We start from the raw sequence: 22,002 nt of genomic DNA, 5'->3' as shown, positions 1-22,002 counted from the left end.
GAGCAGGGTTGTCTATACCAGGTCAGATCGCAAGGCACAGCTTCTCTGAGCTTGCCGGACTACCTTGGGAGAGACTCTGCAATCACTTCTTCTGTAATGAAAACAAAAATAAAACACATTATTAAAATAGGAATGTGGATTTCTTAGAAGCCCTTTGAAGTATTTCTCCATAAATCTATGAAAAAAAAATTAATTAACTGCATTAGACCAGAGGGAAATCAAGGCACAGCCATGGTTTTTCAGGACTTGCCTTATCCTCATGAGCCCCGTGGTGCATTTGGTGCTGAGCCCTGGAACCTCAGGGCCTGAGAGGAGATTGCACAAACCTTTCCAGGAGTCCTAGTCAAAGGAACACTCAAAATGTCTGGAAGTATTAATAGGTCCATCCCCAACACAGGCCCCTCATGGTGTCCTTGGAGGAGAGAACTGGAGTCCAGGATTACACAAAAACCTTGCAGAGACTCAGTGTGGGAAGGAAATTCCAAAGTACCTTTAAAATCTTGAGTACCTTGAAGCATTGGATAGCCCCACTGAGTGTTGTTACTGGCTGAGAATCTCAGGGGACTCATTAAAGCAGATAATTGGAGGCCATGATTGCCTGAAACTATTACACTCAGTGTAAAAAAAAAAGTTCTTTAATACATCTTGGTCAGCCTGTAGTATTTAATGAGACACACAGAGTATTTTTACTGACTAGGAATCTCAAGGGACTTGTTAAAGTAGATTACATTCATAGGGGCCATGAATTCACAAACCTCTCATAGAGTCACTCTTAAAGAGGAAACACCAAGTTCCTTTAAAATAACTGAAGTACCCTGAAGCATTAATGAGCCCCACTGAGTGTTGTTACTGACAAAGCCTCTCAAGGGACTAATTAAAGCAGATAATTGGAGGCCAGGATTGCAGAGACCTCTCAGAGACTCCAAGGCAAAAGTAAAACCTAAGTCCTTTGAAGAACCTGCAGTCCCTGGGAGCATTAAGGAGCCCCCCAGGGCCATTCCTGACCAAGGCTCCCCAGGGACTCCTTCCAGCACATCCTTGAGGCCACTGCCATGGGAGGGGGATGCTGAGGGCAGGACAAGGGGCTGACAGTGCCCAGCCTTGCTGGGGCTGTGCCAGGAGGCCCCAGGGCCTCAGGACAAGGTGTCTCCTCACAGCCCTTGGTGGCACAGAGGCTGCTGTGCCCCAGGACACCAGGACTTGGCTTCTCTTTGTCCCCACCTGTCATCACTGCCTGCAGTTCTCTGCTCTGCCTGGGGCCTGGGGACACTTTCTCTGTCCTGTCCCTCAGTGGGACCCATTAAAACTTCAGGAAACTTTGGAGTTGGATTCTGACTTGGAGCTCTTGAGAGGTTTCTTCATCTCCCTCTGAGGGACTGATGTTCAGGGCCTCAGCACAAGCCCCGAGAGGCTCATTAAAGTCCTTGTGCTGTGTCTGTGCTGCTGAGCTGGGCTGGGCTCCTGGCACAGAGGCAGCTCCTGGCAACCAAGAAGAGCTTAAAAACACATTTCTCTTGCTGAGCAGCTCTTCTCCCAGCCCAGCAGGGCTGGGGCACTGCCTGCAGCCAGCCCGGGCACAGCACACAGGCACAGAGAGCTTCAATCACTCAGGGCTGGGAAGGGGCTGAGAAGTGACTGCGGGAGAATCACTGCCAGCCCTTGGCACAGGAACCTCTGGCTGCAGGACAATGCAGCTGCAGCTCCTGCAGTGATCTCCTACAGCTGGAACATGCCAATGCCTACAGACTCTGTGAGTACATTCTCTGATTGTGTCTTGTGTGGAGCAGCCAGGGGTGCCCAGGGCTGTCCTGCAGAGCAGGGTCCTGCAGCCCAGGGCGCTGTGCTGGGGCAGGGACTCTGCTGCCTGCCAGGGACAGCTCTCAGCCAGCCCTGGGGGCTGCTCCCAGCACTGGGGGACAAGATCTGGGTGGAAGGAGACAGCTGGTAAGGCTTGGAAGTGTTCCCTTGTGTGGTGATGATGCTGCATTGTTTCAGGAATGCTCCCAGCATGACATTTAACTCCAGAAAATTTCCAAGTAGATTATACAAGGAGCACAGCAAGGGAGAGGCTGCGTAAAAGGGAAAATCATGCTTTTTTAATACACTGCTGTAGATTGCCTGGATGGTCAATTGAACATATATATTCATCTTTTAGGTCAGTTTGCGAAAAAAAGAACCAAATAATTTTCTCTCAGATCTTACTAAGCCATTCAATGGCAGAAATCAGCACAGGATCCCTTGCAGGCAGCATCAGTGTCAGTTTTCCTGCCTCCTCAGGGTTGTTGTGACATTGCCATCAGAGCCTGCAGAGCCAGAGCTGCCCCTGGGCAGTGCCTGAGCTGGGAGGGGTCTGCAGGGCAGAGCTGAGCCCCCAGGGCTGGGCTGGGCTCTGGCAGCACTGGCAGGGCCCAGCCCTGGGCACAGGGAAGCAGCTGCAGGCAGGGACAGCTCCAGGCAGCAGAGCCCTGGGCAGGCAGTGGGGGGAAAGTGCCACCAAGCTGTGCTGGGATATTGAAAGTCCTATCCAAACCAAACTATTTTTTCACAGATCACCATGACAATACGCCACAAATGGCGTGTCCCAGCTCCCTCTGCCCTGGGGAGCAGCTTAGGGCAGGCTGGAGGCTGGGAATGAGCCAACTCTCCTCCGGCAGTGCCATGGACAGGACTTCTGGTGTGTCTTCGGAATGCCATCCAAACAGTGAGCTGCCTCCTGGGGACACTGGGGGAGAGAGGTTTCCTGGGCTAGGTTTGGGGCTCAGACTCTGAGTATGGCTGTGCCATTTTCATCTGGTGTCGCTCTCTCTGTTCTCAACTGTGTCAGGCTGAATTTCAGGGGAACACAGTGACTGCTCTTGATCTCGGAAAGAGAAACTGGGGACAGATGGAGTGACAGAGGAGCTCCCCTCACCCTTCACTGTGTACAGCCAAAGCTCTTGCACTGCACAGATCTCTCTAATCTCCCTGGGCACAGCAGGAAACCATCTCAAACTGCCTTTAGCCATTCCTGTTCCTTAGCCCTGGGGCAGGAGATGCTGCCAAGCTCCTCTGCCTCAGCAGCAGTTTGGGCTGATGAAGTCCAACCCCAGGACTGGCCCCTGTCCCCATTCCCATGACCCCACTGCTGCAGAGAAGAGCTGAACCCTCGGTGTCCATGGGCAGAGCCCCTGCTCATCACAGCCACGGCTCCAGATCCCAGCAGAGCTCCAGGCACGGGGCTGAAGGAAGGGCTCAGAGAAAAGAAAAACTGGGTGCCACAGAGGAGCAGGGGCAGGGCTGGGAGAAGGGGCTTGGTCATCTACTGACTCGTCCCTGTCAGGGGACAGTCTCCCCTCTCTCTTTGCTCTTTGTCAACAAAGTCTGCACTGACTTGTCCCTGTCTCCTCCTTCAACAGGACTCCATGGCCGCAGTGAGGAAATGTCCAACAGCAGCTCCATCAGCCACTTCCTCCTGCTGGCACTGGCAGACAGGCGGCAGCTGCAGCTCCTGCACTTCTGCCTCTTCCTGGGCATCTCCCTGGCTGCCCTCCTGGGCAACGGCCTCGTCATCAGCGCTGTCGCCTGCGGCCACCACCTGCACAGCCCCATGTTCTTCTTCCTGCTCAACCTGGCCCTCAGCGACCTGGGCTCCATCTGCACCACTGTCCCCAAAGCCATGCACAATTCCCTCTGGGACACCAGGGACATCTCCTACACAGGATGTGCTGCACAGCTCTTTTTCTTCATGCTCTTCATCTCAGCAGAGTTTTCCCTCCTGACCATCATGTGCTACGACCGCTACGTGTCCATCTGCAAACCCCTGCACTACGGGACCCTCCTGGGCAGCAGAGCTTGTGCCCACATGGCAGCAGCTGCCTGGGCCAGTGCCTTTCTCAATGCTCTCATGCACACAGCCAATACATTTTCCCTGCCCCTGTGCCATGGCAATGCCCTGGGCCAGTTCTTCTGTGAAATCCCACACATCCTCAAACTCTCCTGCTCCGAATCTATTTTCAGGGAACTTGGGCCCATTGCTCTTAGTGACTCTTTAGGACTTGGCTGTTTTGTGTTCATTGTTTTCTCCTATGTGCAGATCTTCAGGGCTGTGCTGAGGATCCCCTCTGAGCAGGGACGGCACAAAGCCTTTTCCACCTGCCTCCCTCACCTGGCTGTTGTTTCCTTGTTCACAGTCACTGGTACAATTGCCTACCTGAAACCCCTGTCCATCTCCTCCCCATCCCTGGATCTGGCCCTGTCAGTTCTGTACTCGGTGGTGCCTCCAGCCCTGAACCCTCTCATCTACAGCCTGAGGAACCAGGAGCTCAAGGCTGCAGTGTGGACACTGATTACTGGAATGTTTTCAGATCATTGAAAATTGCTGCCTAGTGTTTGCAAATCACAAGTACTAAAAGTCATCTTTGATAGTTCTTGGTTTTATTTTTGAGGTTATTTTTCATTGTTTTACTCCTTTATTTCTTGTCCACAATTAACTGTCATGTGTTTGTGCCATTTCTATTTTTGTTTCTCCACATCGTCCCTGTTGCCCATGAACGGTTTCAATGAGGCAGCTGCACTCTTGGTGGCTTTAAGGAACTCAAGGATCTCCCAGCCAAGTTTGTGCAGAGATCCCCCATTTGTTCCCTTCTCTGCAGCTGCAGCAGCAATGTCTGTGTGCAGAGCTGGGGGCAGATCAGGGCTGGCACAGCAGCTGTGGCCAGGAGCAGCAGCCCTTGGTGTTGGCAGTGCTGCTCCCGTGGCCCTGCCCCGCTGCCCTCCTGGCCCTGGTGTTGCTGTAGGGCCTGAGTGCTCTCGGGGCCGGGCACAGGGCTGGGGGTGGCAGTGCCGGGGCTGCAGCAGGGACAGGCCATGGGCACTGCTGGGGCAGCGCTGACGCCTCAGGGCAGGGCCTGGGGGCTCCAGCCTCCTTGCCCAGGCTCTCTGCATGTGAATAACAAGGTTCACTTTCTTAAAAAAATATATAGGTTTAAAAAGAAAAAAAAAATAAAAACAAACACCAAAAAACAACCAACCAACCAAAAAAACCACATCAATTAAGAACAGAAATAAAGCAAAGGATCTCTGCCAGGGTTCCCTGGCATGCAGCCATCAAAGACACTCTGCCCTTTCAAAACACCAGTTAAAAAGGATCGGTATGTTACATATTCAGTAGACTTCAATGCATTATTCAAACATTCCTTTGAGTTCAGATGCCCTCCTAGTTTCAAGCCCCAAAACCTGACCCATTTTTATCATTTATCATTTTGTTACTCTTTGTTCTTGGTGATGCCTCTTGGTTGTCTCATGTCCCATTTTCTGATAACAGAAGATCAAAAAATTCCTTCCTGGATATTTGGTTCACCATTATCTTCACCTGGATAATTCAGGAATGTGGGAGGACCCTCTCTATCTTCAGGTTTGGCTGGTTTAGATGTTACAACAACAGGGGTTTTTTTTAACACTATGGTACACCCCTCCCAAAATAATATATATTCATTGCATCACCATTTCTAAATGCTTTTAAAAAGAAACTAGAAAAACCTTCCCACATTATACATATAGCATTCATTTTATTTTTCAAAATTCGAGCTTTACAATATGCATTTTTATTAATTCCTCCTCTTCCATTTTTTTAAATGACAAGTGGGTTTTATGGAAATATATTAATTTTTATACACACTTAGCAAATGTACATAAGCAACACACTTTTAGAATCACGTGTCCACATACAGTTTGGTATTACCCTCTGCTGGACCTCAGCCCTGAATAAAAGATTCCCTCTTAAACACCAGTTTAGTTTTAAGGAGTCTTATTTTGATATTTTGGAGACTTGGTAACACTGTGGCCTCACAGACCCAAGGAGTCAACTGTGACACTGTGAACCTGATGGAACAAAGGGTCCATTTTGACACTGCAGACTCTGAGGGAGCCAAGGGGACATTTGGACACTGTGGGGCTGCATGGAACCAAAATCCATTTTGACACAGCGGGGTCCCATGGAACTGATGGTCCACTGTGATGCTGCAGATCCAAGGAGACCATTGTGACACTGTGGAAACTCATGGAACCAAAAGTCCATTGTGACAGAGAAAGGCCTCATTGAACCAAGGAGTCATTGTGACACAGCAGAGCTTCACAGAGCTGAGACGTCCATGGTGACACTGAGAAATCTGATGGAACAAAGGATCCATGGTGACCCTGGACAACCAAAGAGGCTGCTGTTGACAACATGAAGGCTCATAAAACCAGAAGTCCATGGTGACACAGCAAGGCCTCCAGTAACCAAGGGTCCATTGTGACACTGCAGGGCCTCATGAAATCATGGAGAGCTTGCTCCCAGTAGCCCAGTGTGATCCCAGTTGCTCCCTTTCAACGCCAATATGAGTCCAGTAACCTCCAGTATGATTCTAGTCGGATGCCAGCACTCCCAGTATGGTCCCTGTATAATCCTAGTTCCTTCCAGTCACTCCCTGTTGCCTCCAGCTAGATCTGCCCAGTCAGTCCCAGTATGATGCCATTTGCTCCCAGCATGCTCCCAGTCACTCTCAGGTACCCCCATTATGGGCAATGATGTGCAGGGTATGTTCCCAGTCGCTCTCAGGTATGCCCAGTATCAGTTCAGTCACTCCCAATATGATCCAAAGATGAGCCCAGTGTGGTCCCAGTCACTGCCAGTATGAACCAGATGCACCCCACAAGGTTCCATTTGCTCCCTTTCACCCTCACTTTTGTTCCAGTCAGTGCCAGTCTCTCCCAGTGTACCCCAGTTCCTTCCAGCATGTTCCTAGTCCCTCCCAATCCTTCCCAGTTCCTTCCAAGATGATCCCATTTTTTACAACAACTCCCTCACAGCCTCAGTGTAGTCACACTCACTGCCAGTATGATCTCAGTCATCCCCAGCATGCACCCCGTCACTACCAGTTCCACCCAGTTGCTCCTAGCATGATCCCAGAGTCTCCCAACTGCTCCTGGTCACCCTTAGCATAATCCAGTCCCTCCCAGTATATCCCAACTTGCCCCAACATTGTCCCAGTTGCCCCATGCAGGCTTCTCACTCCCAGTATGAATAGAGAATGATCTCAGTCTCCCTCAGTGTGATCACATTCTCCCTTGGCATGGGCCCAGCTGCTCCCAGTATGATCCCAGTCTGATGTCAGTACAAACCCAGTACAGTCCCAGTCATTGTATGATCCCAGTACAAACCAGTCACTCCCAGTGATGCCATTTCAAGGCACACCCTCCCCCTGTCCCAGCTGCATTCTGACTTGTCCCAGCTCCACCCCCGCTCCTTCCGTGAGCCAGTGAGATGTCCGGGGAATGGGGAGGACAAGGAAGAGGGAGAGAGGAAGATGCGGAGCAGCAGCAAGACATGGGAGGAAGAAGAGCAGAGGAGGGACCGGGCTGGCTCCAGCACTCCCTGAACCCGCAGCCCCCTGGGAACATCGGCCCTGATCCCGCAGGTGCCTGGGGAGGGGGAGCTTGCCCCAAATATCCCGGGGGGTCCCTGGGTTTGGGGATTTTTGGCGGAGGGTATTTGGGGTTGCAGGGATCCAAAGCCGTGACACAAATGCCCCGGGGGACATCAGGGAGTTCCTGGAAGGTGTTTTTGGGGGTCCCAGTGCTGGCAAAGCTGCGGCAGAGGGTGGGAGGATGCGGGTCCCCCTGCTGTGGGGGTTGGGCTTTCTAATTTTCCCCTAGCATGGTCCCACTCACTCCCAGTTGCTCCCACTTTCATCCAGTGTGTTCCAAATTATCCCAGAGTCCCATAGTATAATCCCAGTCATTCCCAGTATAATGCCAGTCTCTCCAGCATGCTCCCAGTCATGCCCAGTTGCCCACAGTACAGACCAGTCACTGGAACATGCCCAAAGCAGGTCTCAGTGGGGTCCCACTTCTCTCCAGTTTGTCAGTTTGAAAACAAACGGCCCAGAGATCCCAAGGGAGAACTGTACCGTGACCCATTTCTCATAACTCTGAGGGAATATCTTCTGTTAATGGGCCAGCAGTTAAAACCAGGTGGGGCAGTGTTCTTTATCTCTTCCACAACCCATCCTCCCTCCAGGATGATATCTTCTGCTAATGGACAATTGAGTCTCACTGCATGACCAATAAAATTACATCATCCTATTGGGAGATTCTCCAGTCAGAGGGAGGAGCCAAGCATTCCTATCTGAATATAATCTGAGATTTAACACACCAAATGCAGCCTGTTTCCACTGGATTCCCAGAGGAAGACCAGACCCATCTATACCACCTTGGAAAGAGGAAGATGCCCGGTACAGCCAGGCAGGTGAGGAGGAAGTCAGTGCCCCTTTGTCCTTCTCTCCTGCTCCATCTCCAAACCCACCATAGCCCCCAGGTGCAGGACAACCCCACTGTCAACGCCGTCCTGCCAGGGATGAACTGAGACTTTGACTTCCCCTTCCTTCCCTCTGGCATGGAGGGCAAATCCCATCTTCTACTTGTCCTTCCTCCCCCAGACAAGGAGCTGAGGACAGAGACCAGGGAGGACAAATCCCTGCAGCAGAATCTCATGGAAGAGGCTGTTTTGAGCAACTTGGTGGCACAAGATTTCAACAGGGAGAAAAATCCCTGGAGTTCCACAGGAGAATGGGCTCCAAACCTATCCCAGAGTGCCCTGAGGAAAAAAGACCCACCTTTTACTGGGGAGTTGGAGAGAGCTTCAACCAGGGCTCGGAGCTGGTGGTCCATGAGCAGCTTCATGATGGCAAGAAGCCCCACAAGTTCTTGGAGTGTGGGAAAAGCTTTAGCAAAAACTCCCTCCTAAACCGCCACCAGAAGATCCACACTCGGGAGAGGCCCTATGCAAGTGTGGAGAATGTGGGAAGGGCTGTAGAGACAGCGCTGACTTGACTCGCCACCAGTGGATCCACACCGGGGAACGGCCCTACGAGTGTGAGCAATGTGGGAAGAGCTTCAGCCAGTGCTCCAGCCTGATCCGCCACCAGAAGCATCCACGCTGAGGAAAGGCCATACAAGTGTGGGGAATGTGGGAAGGGCTTCAACCAGAGGTCCAAACTGATCACCCACCAAATGATTCACACCAGGGAGAGGCCCTATGAGTGTTCCCTGTGGGGAAGAGGTTTCAGACCAGCTCAGATCTTCTCATGCACCAGCGCATTCACACAGAGGAGAGGCCCTTCCACTGCCCTGACTGCAGGAAGGGCTTCAAGCACAACTCCCACCTCATCACCCACCAGCGCATCCACACTGGGGAGAGGCCCTATAAGTGTCTCCAGTGTGGGAAGAGCTTCACCCAGAGCTCTCACTTGACCCAACACCAATGGAAGCACCGGTAAGGGAATCCCTGTGAGTGCTCTGACTGTGGGAAGAGCTTCGTGCACTGGCTCCAATATCGTCCCTCATTGGTGGGCCCACGTTGGGCAGCGAACCTGGTGACCCACATTCCTAGTGATCCATATTGGGAAGACACTGGGCTGGTGGTCTTTTCTTTTGGTGGTCCCTTATATTCTTTTGATACATTTGAAACTTTTAAAATTAGACAAAATCGGGGTAAAAATCAATAAACTCATCTAAGGCATCTCAAGACTACTTTTTCAGTGTTCTGTGGAGAATCTGGGATTCAGGGAAATACTTGTGAGCATCTGGGGCTTTGGGGGGTATTTGATGTAATTTTCTCCATGTCTTGGTTCTCAAAGAGACAAGAGGGTTTGATCTGTCACCTCACAACCACTGCAATGGCACTGAAGACTACTCAATCCCACCCTAAAATTACTTGATTCACAACCTCTCAGGGTGGGATGAGGTTGGAAGAGGATTGGGCAAAGTGGGATGCAAATCAGGAGGGGTGAGATGGGCATTGGGTGAAGCAGGACGGGTGGGAGGGGGGTTTGAGGGCTGTGAAATGGGGGAAATAGGGCTTGGGAAGGGGCCTTGATACCAGCCTGGGTTAGATGGGTTTGGGTTAGGATTGGGGAGGTGGGTGGCATCTGGAATGAGACTGCCAAAGTCTGGGAATGATGAAAAAAGGGGGTACCTGTTACTGAGGGAGATTTGGATATTCCAAGGTTACTGAAGATATTTTGGGGTGTCTCATGTTTCTGAGGCAGTTTTGGGGCTCTCTCGAGGGAGTTCCTGACAGCAGCTCCATGCAGCCTCATTGCCAGGGGTAGGTTGCCTTGGGCACCAACTCAGAGCTGCAGCCAGAGTCCATTGCCTCAGGGCTGGAGAGCAGAGAAATGATGAATGGCCCCAGACATCTCCAGGGTGTGTTTGGGGGCCAGGACAAGTTCTGTGTAGGTGGGGTGGTCACTGCCCATGCCTCAGCCACTGCAGCCTCTTCTCCAGCCCCAAAGCCCCAGCCAAGCCCCTGGCACCCCAAAAACCCCACCTGGGAGAGGGACCAGAGCAGGTGAGGCTGTGACATGGCTGTGACATTGACATGTCTCACAGCCCCGGAGCTCCCAGCAGCTGAGATGGCGCTGGATCCAAGGCCATGACTGTGGATCTCTCTCTCCCTCTCTCTCTTCTCCTGACTTCCTCTTCTCAAAATCCAGAGAACATGAAGTGGGACAGGTTAGAGTTTGTTCCATCAGTGCTTTTTGAAGTGATTTACTGTAATTCCATGTTGCTTTAAGGTTTCCCATGTACCTCATTCTGTAAAGTTTGCAAATAAAATTTCTCCAATCTCCTGAGAAGTTTGTTGTTTTCTCCCATGTGCCCACTCAGAGGGGATCGAGGTACCTCAAGTCCCTTTCCAGCAGCAGCCGAGCCGGCTTGGGGCACAGCAGCAGGAACTGCAATGCTGAGGCAGGCCTGGGCTGGCTGGAGGGAGCAGAAAGGCCAAGCCCTGAGCCCAGGCCTGGGACAGCAGGGCCTGTCCCTCCCGGGGGGCTCGGGGCTCTTGCTGGGGCACTGGGATGGCAGCAAGGACAAATGGCATCAAGCTGCCAGCCCTGCCAGCCTGCTCAGGGAGGGGCCAGGGAGGAGCCAAGTGCAGCCCCTGGAAGGAAAGTTCCTTCAGTGGGGCCTCCCGAGGCGCTGGCAGAGCCCAGGGGACAAAGGCCTGGGTGCCTGTGGCCCTGCCAGCCCTGCCCAGCCCTTGGCCATGTGTCCTGCAGGCTGTGCCCCCTGGGCGTGCTGCTGCTGTGCCCTGGCCGGCTGCACACGCCCATCTCGCTGTCCCCCCAGCATTTGTCAGCCCAGCATTGCTGTGCCCTCCCTGGGCTCCCTGCACCCAGCGCTGCCGGCTCCTGGCACACAGAGCCAGGCCATGGCCCAGCCTCACGCTGGGACACCTCCTGCACCAAAATTCTGCCCTGGCAGGGGCTGGCCTTTGTGCTCAGCTCCAGGCTGAGCCTTCCCAGCTGCACTTTGGGGAGGTTTCCTTCTCTTCCCGCTGCCAAGGGAAGCTCTGTCTGCTGCTGTTCTCAAACAGAGAAGGGCTGCTGGGGGATGTGGTGCTCGGGGCCATCTGGGCTACAGCGACCATGGAATAATCGAGTTTTCAATATTCAGTTTCACAAGGAGGGGGCATCAACAGAACTTCTACACTGGACTTCCAGAGGGCAGACTTGGGCCTGTTCAGGGTGTTGATTTGGAGATTACTGAATCAGATACTGATTGTTTGAAGGGAAGGAGCCCTTCAACAAAGAGGTCCAGGAAGAACTGATGTACTTCAAGAAAGAAATCCTGAAGACACAGGGCTGTGCCTATGATGAGCTGACAAGTAGAATGACTGACCTGGAGGGGCAGGGAGCTTTTGCAGGAACTCAGGGCAAAAAAGAGTGTGCACCAGCTTTGGATAGAGGGGAAGGCTGCCCAGGAAAATTCTAAGGATATCATTAGATCCTGAGAAAGAAAATTACAGATGTGAAAGCCCAAGTAAACTTAATCTAGCCACTTATGTGATGAATAATAAAAATGTTTTTAGAAATACATTAATGGCAAAAAGACAGCCAAGGACAACCTCCGCTCTTATTGAATGCAGGGAGGAATACAGTAACTAAAGATGATGAGGAGGCTGAGGTACTGAACACCTTCTTTGCCTCTGTTTTCAACATTAAGACAGGTTGTCCTCAGGACAAGTGGCCTCCTGAGCTGGTGACTGGGCACAGGGAGCAGAACAGCCCCTGTAATCCAGGAGGAAGCACTTGGTGACCTGCTGAGCCACTCAGATGCCCTCAGGTGTATGGGATCAGATGGAGATCCATCCTAGGGGGATGAGGGAGCTGGGGGATGAGTTCTCCCAGCTGCTCTCCATCATTTCTCATCAGTCCTGGCTCACTGGGGAGCTCCCAGAGGACTGGAGGGGCCAATGTGAGCTCATCCCCATGAAGGGCTGGCAGGAGCATCTGGGGAACTCCAGGCCTGTCAGCCTGACCTGGGTGCCTGACAAGGGAATGGAACAGATCCCCTTGGGTGCCATCACAGGGATCCCTGTGTGGATCAGACCCAGCCAGTGTGGGTTTAGGAGGGGCAGGTCCTGCCTGACCCACCTTTTATAGCCTGGGTGACCCACCTGGTGGATGTGGGAAAGGCTGTGGATGTGTCTACCTGGACTTCAGCAAAGCCTTTGACACCGTGAGGCACAGCATTGCCTGGAAAAGCTGCAGCCCACGGCTTGGGCAGGTTCCCTCTTTGGTGGAAGAATGAAGAACTGGCTGGAGCCTGGGCCCAGAGAGTGCTGGGGATGGTGCTGCATCCAGCTGGTGTCCAGTCTCTGGCCGTGTCCCCCAGGGATGTGTGTTGGGTCCAGTCCTGTTTAATATCTTCATGGACGATCTGGTGGAGGGGATCGAGTCCACCATTAACAAACTGCAGATGACACCAAGCTGGGTGTGAGTGTGGATGTGCTGGAGGGCAGGAGGGCTCTGCACAGGGCCCTGGACAGGCTGGATCCAGGGCCCAAATCAACCAGTGTGAGGTTTAACAAGTCCAAGGGCCAGGGTCCTGCACTTTGGCCACAACCACCCCTGCAGCCACAGGCTGGGGACAGAGTGGCTGGAGGGCAGCCAGGCAGAAAGGGACCTGGGGGACTGCTGGACAGCAGGCTGGACATGAGGCAGCAGTGTGCCCAGGTGGCCAAGAAGGCCAATGGCACCTGGCCTGGATCAGGAACCGTGTGGCCACCAGGAGAAGGGCAGTGATTCTTCCCCTGTGCTCAGCACTGGTTGGGCAGCACCTCCAGTGCTGTGTCCAGTTCTGGGCCCCCCAATTTCTAGAAGGACTTGGAGGGGCTGAAGCATGTCCCGAGAAGGGCAACAAGGCTGGGGAGGGGTCTGGAACACAAGTCCTGTGAGGAGGGTCTGAGGGAGCTGGGGTTGTTTATCCTGGAGAAGAGGAGGCTCAGGGGAGACAAGGCAGTGTCAGGGCACAGGTTGGACTTGCTGATCTCTGATGTCTTTTCTAACCTTTCTGATTCTGTGATTCTCTGAAACCACCCTTGCAGCAGTTGCAGGATGAGGCCTGGGCCTCCTCTGCAGAAGGTGCAGCAGCCCAGGTCCCTCAGCTTCTCCTCACAGCCCCAAAGCCCATCCTGTCAGTCCTGCAGAGCCTCTGCAGCTCCTCCTCATGGCCCAGAGCAGGGAGCCCCACAGCCAGACACAGCAGCCCAGATGTGCCCCCCTGGGCTGTGGTGCCTCTGGCAAGGAGCAGCACCAGGCACTGCAGGAGCCTGCAGACAATTCCTGAAGCACTTGGAGGATGATCCTGCTCCCCAAGAGACATTCCCATGGTGCCAACTCAGGAACTGCAATGGGCAGTGGGGCCAGAGAGGAAAGGGCCAACAGGGATGGGCTGTTTGCAGAGGAGGGAACAGGGGTGGGCAATACAAAGAAACTTGCAGCCAGAAGAGTAGATAAAGCCATGGTGGAGCAAAAGAAATGGTGACGGCAGTTTAGGGGTGGCTGCCAGGCAGCTCTGGCTCTGAGCAGCATTGACTGCAGTGGCACAGGAAATTCACAGCTGATGGGAAGAAACTCTCTGGCTGACTTCAGAGGCCATGACAAAGCTGAGTGGTTTCCCTCCTGTCCCCCAGCCCTTCCTGGCCCCAGGGGCTGATGGCATTTGTGCTCCCTCAGGTTCATCTCCCCACACCAACACCATGGGAGTGCTCAGGCCTGCTCTGGGCAGTGCAAACAGGGGCTCCTGAGGCAGTGCTGCCGTGTCTGTGCCTGCAAGGATGGGGCCCCTGTGTGAGCTGGGGGAGAGGCCAGGGCTGCAGAGGGGGGATGTTGTTGGCAGGGGCATGAGGACGCTCTGAGACGCTGCCCTGGGGTGTCCAGCGCAGTGGGGATGGATCAGGCCCTGCTCTGCTGCTCCTTCCCGTCTCCCCCAGGGACCTTGCAGAGCCCCAGCCATGCTGTTTGCCCCCAGCCTGCCCACGGCCAGCCTGGGGCTGCTCACGGGGCTTTTCTGTGCTGGGCATTGGCCTGGGCGTGTTCTGGAGAGAGCCTGGGCAAGGAGGCTGGAGCCCCCAGGCCCTGCCCTGAGGCGTCAGCGCTGCCCCAGCAGTGCCCATGGCCTGTCCCTGCTGCAGCCCCGGCACTGCCACCCCCAGCCCTGTGCCCGGCCCCGAGAGCACTCAGGCCCTACAGCAACACCAGGGCCAGGAGGGCAGCGGGGCAGGGCCACGGGAGCAGCACTGCCAACACCAAGGGCTGCTGCTCCTGGCCACAGCTGCTGTGCCAGCCCTGAGCTGCCCCAGCTCTGCACACAGACATTGCTGCTGCAGCTGCAGAGAAGGGAACAAAAGGGGCATCTCTGCACAAAACTTGGCTGGGAGATCCTTGAGTTCCTTTAAAGCCACCAAGAGCACAGCCCATCACTGACACAGTCTGTGGCCACAGGGAAAGTGCCACTGTCCCAGGGTGACTATCATGCTTCTATCCCCAGTCATCTGTTCTGTGTGAGTTGTGTGTTTCCTGCTTTTAAGTCTGGTTCTGAGAGTGAAGCAGAGAAAGAAGAAGCACGCAGTTTGTTTTGAAAAACAGTGTTCACTCCTCTGCATTTTTCTCTTCTTCCTTGAGGACTGTGTGTGTTCATCAGATGCACAAACAGTGGCCAGAGAGTGGTCTTTTTGTTCCTTTCAGTTAGTCTAGCTAGCTGAGGCAAAGAAGCCTCCTGGAGGAAGAGATAGATTTGCACCTGTCTGCAAATCTGAAAAAAAAACCCCAAAAACTAAATGTAGACTATCAGGCCTTAAATAAAGTAACTCCACCACTGAGTGCTGCTGTACCAGACACGGTAAAACTCCAATAGAAGCTCAAGTCCAAAACAGCAAAGTAGTATGCCACTATTAACATTGCCAATCCATTTTTCTCCATTCCTCTGGCTGCAAAATGCAGGCCTCAGTTTGCCTTCATGTAAAGGGGTGTGCAGTACACTTAAAACCAACTGCCCCAAAAATAAAAGCACAGCCCTACCATCTACCAGAAACTGATCCAAACTACATTTAAAAAAAAAAACAAACCAAACCAAACCAAGCCTCCAAAACATCTGCAGTACAGCAATAACATCATTATGTAAAAAAACACTTCAGCTAAAGTATTAAAAAAAAAAATATCATCCAGATCCTTCTAAATACTAATTTTGCTATCAGAAAAAAAAAAAAAAAAAAACCACAAAGTTAAAAAACCTGCTCAAAAAATCCAGTTTCTAAAAATTCAGTAAAAAAATAGACAGGGTCAAATTCCCACTAATGTCCTCAACAAAATCACAGCAATGTCTCCACCAACCAACAATAAACCCCCACAAGCTTTCCTAAGCACCATAAGCTTTTAAAAAATACACATTCCTAAGAACAACCAAATTGTAAACCCTCTCTACCTGGTTACCCACAAAAAAAAACCACTTTCTAATAAAACCCTTAACAGCAACACACCTTTGCCCAAATCAAACAAAAAAATTGCTCACACCACAGCCCTTAGCCAAATCAAAACAAACCCAAATGAAAAAACATACTCTACTCCACAGCCAGGAGCCAGAGTCTGCCCTAAGACCTTGAACAAAAAATGCCTGGGGAGGCTCAAAGCCAGCCACTAAAATTCTGAAGTCAAAACTACAAAAAGTCTAAAACCAACCACACTCCAACAGGGAGGGAAATTTTAGCAGCCTATAAAAACATCCAAACTGCTTCAAAAATAATGAACACTAAAGCACAATTCCTCCTAGCACCCCAGCTACCAGTGCTAACGTAAATATTTAAAGCAAATTTCCCTCTACCCACCATATCACCAATGCCACATAAAGTAAATAAATTACTCTCATCACACAGCGCACCCGTATTACAGAACTAAATCACCCTGAAATTTAAAAATAATTACAAGTTAACCTAAAAGAAAAAACTTTAGTCTCATAAATAAAAAAAACCCTAAAACCAAATAACATGTACTAAAAAAGCTCTTCTGTACAACCAATGACCAGCAAAAAACCCACACTGTGCTCTTTTCACTGACAATTCCTGACATAACATAAAAACAATCCAAATAGTAAAAAACAGCTGTGAAAAATCCAACACAACAAATGGCACAAGCTACAAAAAAATAAGATATCAAGCCAACTTACTAAGCTCAAAGCTGTTTAATTAACTCTAAACTTTAAAAATAAAGCTAGCCAAAGCTGTACCTCTACACTAATTCATAGAATTTAGCCAATATTCTAAAAAAAAAAATCAAAAAGTAAATAATCCCAACTAGCAGCGAAAAAAACCCCTAATCTAAGCTGCTAATAAATAAAAACATTGCTTCCAAAAAAAAAAAAAAACTACGTATAGAAATCCAACATATAAATTCCCATATTCTCAATAATAAAACTAATAAAGAGCACCAAAGCAATGAACAAATAAATCAAACTACAAAAATAAATAGAAACAAATTTAAATTAGCAACACAAAAATGTAATTCCTAACTCAAGAAATTCATGATGCCTCAAGTCATCAAAGCAAAAATACCACCTATAAATAAACACAAAACCAAAAAAATAAATCTAACCAAAAACAGGATTTCTCAGGTTATCCATAACTATTACAAATGTACTACAATCAAACAAGCCAAGCAAATAAAGCTCCTGTAGTATAGTAAAAATAATCCAAAAATGAATATAAAAACCCCGAGCAAATTAATTATATTACACTGCCCCAAACACACCAAATAAACACTGTATACTCACAATAATAAAAACCACAGTAAAATAACTAAAAACCTTTCCTGTACCTCATGCTACAGCCCGCAATACCATTCTAAGCCTTAAAAAGAAAAGAAAAAAAAAAAAAAAAAACAAAAAAACAAAAACCATAATACCCCTAAAAATTAAATCAAACAATAAAACTCATTTCAAAAATGGCCTTACCAACACCTGGTCTACGGAACATAACATTAAATAAATATACCATATCCTCTACCATACGTCAGCTGCCGGGAAAATAAAAAATACAATAAACACTTAAAAACTCCTTTAAAAACATTAAATAAAAATCTTTCAAAAATTAAAAGCAACACCTAACAAAAACCACCATATGAATTAACACCCAAAGTTCCACCAAAAAAACAAACCCTGCACAGTCTGAACTCCTGCATATAGTAAATAAAATCCCTGTAATACATATTAAAAAATTATTATAAAATCTCTTTCAATCAGTTCTGCCTCAAATACAACCAAACCTATCCATAAAATTGTCTTTACTCAAAAACGAAATTATACATAATAAATAATGCAAAAAAAAAAAAAAAAACCCAAAACACCAAACCCACAATGTGTACCTCAAAAAAATCGGATTGCTAAGTAAAAACCATTTGTAAATATCACTTTTTATTAAATGTCACTACCATTATCTGCATATAACTATATATTGGTTTTATATAGATATGATCATATATAATGTATGTAAAAATTCTATTAGTTTAAGTAAGGTAAAAGTATAAAAAAAAGGAATAAGATGTACAAAAATTACTCAAACACTTGGATCCCCAATAATTTGTTCAGTATGTGCTATGTGTTCTGTACCTTTAAAACTATTTCTAAAAGCAAAAAAAAAAAAAAAAAAAACCCAAACAAAAAAGAAATGTGCAGTTTATTTTCAAAAACAGTACTCACTCTTCTGCATTCTTATTGTTTTCCTTAAACCTATGTAATTTCATCAAATGCACCAACAACAGGAAAAAAAAAAAAAAGGGTTTCTTTTCTTTTTAATTAATCTTCCTGACTAAAACAAATGAAAACTTCCCAAGCTACATTTTTGTTTTTTTTTTTTTTTTTCATTTTTTGTGAAACTATGAAAATCTATTCTAAACTAAAAAAACAATAAAACCCACAAAAATCTTACCCCCGAAGCCCATCTGGCCTGAATCTCAACATTTTCCAGCACCACAAAAAAAAAAAAAAAAAACCAAAACAAACCTAAAAGAACTAAATCAACTCCAGACAAAAAGTATCAATTTTGCCATCTCTCTTCAAAACAGCAAAAATTTTTATTATTTCATTTAATAATATTCATAGCATATTCTTCTAAAAACTTTGCTTGTCAAATGAATGGTTTTCTCCAAGTGTAGCCAAAAAAATTATTTTCCAATACCAACTAAAAAAAAGAAACATTTAAGTTTTCCCTCCCAAAAAACCCATTCAAAATTTCCTCCCAAATTTACCCTAAACAAAAAACGCATAAACAACGACATTTCTTAAAGGATAAGATGAAAGATATAAAACAAATAAGAAACCACACTGCCAGACCAACAAGAAGTATCAAAGATGACTTTTATTTCGAGGGATTTCCAAAATTGGGCAGCAGTTTAATGTTTCCGAAACCATCCAGTGATCAGTGTACACACCGCAGCCTTGAGTTCCTGGTTCCTCAGGCTGTAGATGAGGGGGTTCAGGGCTGGAGGAACCACCGAGTACAGAACTGACAGGGCCAGATCCAAGATGGGGAGGAGATGGAGGGGGGCTTCAGGTAGGCAAACACTGCAGTGCTGAGGAACAGGGAGACCACGGCCAGGTGAGGGAGGCAGGTGGAAAAGGCTTTGTGCCGTCCCTGCTCAGAGGGGATCCTCAGCACAGCCCTGAAGATCTGCACATAGGAGAAAACAATGAACACAAAACAGCCAAATACCAAAGAAATACTAAAACAAGAAACCCAACTTCCCTCAAGTAGGATTTGGAGCAGGAGAGCTTGAGGATCTGGGGTATTTCACAGAAGAACTGGCCCAGGGCATTGCCATGGCACAGGGGCAGGGAAAATGTATTGGCTGTGTGCATGAGAGCATTGAGAAAGGCACTGGCCCAGGCAGCTGCTGCCATGTGGGCACAAGCTCTGCTGCCCAGGAGGGTCCCGTAGTGCAGGGGTTTGCAGATGGACACGTAGCGGTCGTAGCACATGATGGTCAGGAGGGAAAACTCTGCTCCAATGAAGAATACAGAGAAAAAGAGCTGTGCAGCACATCCTGCATAGGAGATGTTCCTGGTGTCCCAGAGGGAATTGTGCATGGCTTTGGGGACAGTGGTGCAGATGGAGCCCAGGTCGCTGAGGGCCAGGTTGAGCAGGAAGAAGAACATGGGGCTGTGCAGGTGGTGGCCGCAGGCGACGGCAGCGATGACGAGGCCGTTGCCCAGGAGGGCAGCCAGGGAGATGCCCAGGAAGAGGCAGAAGTGCAGGAGCTGCAGCTGCCGCCTGTCTGCCAGTGCCAGCAGGAGGAAGTGGCTGATGGAGCTGCTGTTGGACATTTAGAGTGTCATGGCATGGGAATCTGTAAAAACAGTAATCATGGAATAGTTCAGTTTGGAGAGGACTTTCAATATCCCAGCACAGCTTGGTGGCACTTTCCCCCCACTGCCTGCCCAGGGCTCTGCTGCCTGGAGCTGTCCCTGCCTGCAGCTGCTTCCCTGTGCCCAGGGCTGGGCCCTGCCAGTGCTGCCAGAGCCCAGCCCAGCCCTGGGGGCTCAGCTCTGCCCTGCAGACCCCTCCCAGCTCAGGCACTGCCCAGGGGCAGCTCTGGCTCTGCAGGCTCTGATGGCAACGTCACAGCAACCCTGAAGACGCTGGAAAACCAATACTGATGCTGCCTGCAAGGGCCTCTCTGCTGATTTCTGTTACTGCATGGTTTAGTAAGGTCTGAGAGAAAATTGTTATATTTTTCCAACCCTGAACTGGAGATTAATGTCTATATGCAATTTCCCATCCAGTCAACACAGAGCAGTAGATTAAAAACCCATAATTTTCACTTTTAATGCAGACCCTGCCTCGCTGTGATGCCTGGATAATCTACTTAGAAATGTTCTGCAGTTATATGTCATGTGAGGAGCAGTTCTGAAAATCGCAGCATCCTCACCACACAAGGAGAACACTTCCAAGCCTGACCAGCTGTCTCCTTCCACCCAGATCCTGTCCCCCAGTGCTGGGAGCAGCCCCCAGGGCTGGCTGAGAGCTGTCCCTGGCAGGCAGCAGAGTCCCTGCCCCAGCACAGCGCCCTGGGCTGCAGGACCCTGCTCTGCAGGACAGCCCTGGGCACCCCTGGCTGCTCCACACAAGACACAATCAGAGAATGTACTCACAGAGTCTGTAGGCATTGGCATGTTCCAGCTGTAGGAGATCACTGCAGGAGCTGCAGCTGCATTGTCCTGCAGCCAGAGGTTCCTGTGCCAAGGGCTGGCAGTGATTCTCCCGCAGTCACTTCTCAGCCCCTTCCCAGCCCTGAGTGATTGAAGCTCTCTGTGCCTGTGTGCTGTGCCCGGGCTGGCTGCAGGCAGTGCCCCAGCCCTGCTGGGCTGGGAGAAGAGCTGCTCAGCAAGAGAAATGTGTTTTTAAGCTCTTCTTGGTTGCCAGGAGCTGCCTCTGTGCCAGGAGCCCAGCCCAGCTCAGCAGCACAGACACAGCACAAGGACTTTAATGAGCCTCTCGGGGCTTGTGCTGAGGCCCTGAACATCAGTCCCTCAGAGGGAGATGAAGAAAGTTCTGAAGAACTACAAGTCAGAATCCAACTCCAAAGTTTCCTGAAGTTTTAATGGATCCCACTGAGGGACATGACAGAGAAAGTGTCCCCAGGCCCAGGCAGAGCAGAGAACTGCAGGCAGTGATGACAGGTGGGGACAAAGAGAAGCCAAGTCCTGGTGTCCTGGGGCACAGCAGCCTCTGTGCCACCAAGGGCTGTGAGGAGACACCTTGTCCTGAGGCCCTGGGGCCTCCTGGCACAGCCCCAGCAAGGCTGGGCACTGTCAGCCCCTTGTCCTGCCCTCAGCATCCCCCTCCCATGGCAGTGGCCTCAAGGATGTGCTGGAAGGAGTCCCTGGGGAGCCTTGGTCAGGAATGGCCCTGGGGGGCTCCTTAATGCTCCCAGGGACTGCAGGTTCTTCAAAGGACTTTGGGTTTTACTTTTGTCTTGGAGTCTCTGAGAGGTCTCTGCAGTCCTGGCCTCCAATTATCTGCTTTAATTAGTCCCTTGAGAGGCTTTGTCAGTAACAACACTCAGTGGGGCTCATTAATACTTCAGTGTACTTCAGTTATTTGAAAGGAACTTGGTGTTTCCATTTGATAAGTGACTCTATGAGAGGTTTGCGAAATGATGGCCCCATGATTATTATCTACTTTAACAAGTCCCTTGGGATTCGTAGTCAGTAAAAACACTCTGTGTGTCTCATTAATCCTTCAGCTTACTCAAGGTTTAATAGAGAACCTTTTTTTGGCTCAGAGTGTAAGAGGTTCATGGAATCATGGCTTCCAATTATCTGCTTTAATGAGTCTCTTGAGATTCCCAGGTAGTAAAAACACTCAGTGGGGCTATTCAAAGCTTCAAGGTACTCAGGGTAAATTAAGTACTTCTCTGTGCCACTGAGTCAATGAGAGGTTTCTGTGCCATCCTGGACTCCAGTTCTCTCCTCCAAAGTCTCCATGAGGGGCCTGTGTTGGGGATGGACCACAGTGGGTCCCAGTAAAGCTTTGAGACACTTCTTGGTTTTCCTCTGACTTGGAGTCCTGGAAAGGTTTGTGCGATCTCCTCTCAGGCCCTGAGCTTCCAGGGCTCAGCACCAAATGCACCATGGGTCTAATTAGGACCA

General features: G+C 49.8%; 2 protein-coding genes and 1 pseudogene across 2 annotated transcripts; 2 read left to right on the top strand and 1 right to left on the bottom strand.

Annotated features, from left to right (window-relative positions):
* Nucleotides 1–3,418: 3,418 nt before the first annotated feature.
* LOC136374795 (olfactory receptor 14I1-like) lies at nt 3,419–4,351 on the top strand. The gene has a single exon (XM_066340191.1). The coding sequence runs from the start codon at nt 3,419–3,421 to the stop codon at nt 4,349–4,351; it is 933 nt and encodes a 310-aa protein (XP_066196288.1).
* A 4,235-nt stretch (nt 4,352–8,586) lies between these two features.
* LOC136374793 (zinc finger protein 239-like) lies at nt 8,587–9,337 on the top strand. The gene is given in 4 exon segments (XM_066340189.1): nt 8,587–8,802; nt 8,805–8,942; nt 8,944–9,061; nt 9,064–9,337. Coding segments are annotated over 4 exon segments (705 nt in total). The 3' UTR covers nt 9,297–9,337.
* Nucleotides 9,338–18,743: 9,406 nt separating this feature from the next.
* On the bottom strand, nt 18,744–19,674 carry LOC136374792 (olfactory receptor 14J1-like; annotated as a pseudogene).
* Nucleotides 19,675–22,002: the final 2,328 nt, after the last annotated feature.

Source organism: Sylvia atricapilla, unplaced genomic scaffold (genome assembly GCF_009819655.1).
Source record: "Sylvia atricapilla isolate bSylAtr1 unplaced genomic scaffold, bSylAtr1.pri scaffold_130_arrow_ctg1, whole genome shotgun sequence".
In the NCBI taxonomy this organism is placed as follows: Eukaryota; Metazoa; Chordata; class Aves; order Passeriformes; family Sylviidae; genus Sylvia; species Sylvia atricapilla.
Note: the sequence above shows the minus strand (reverse complement) of the source record. Positions and strands in the feature narration are given on the sequence as shown.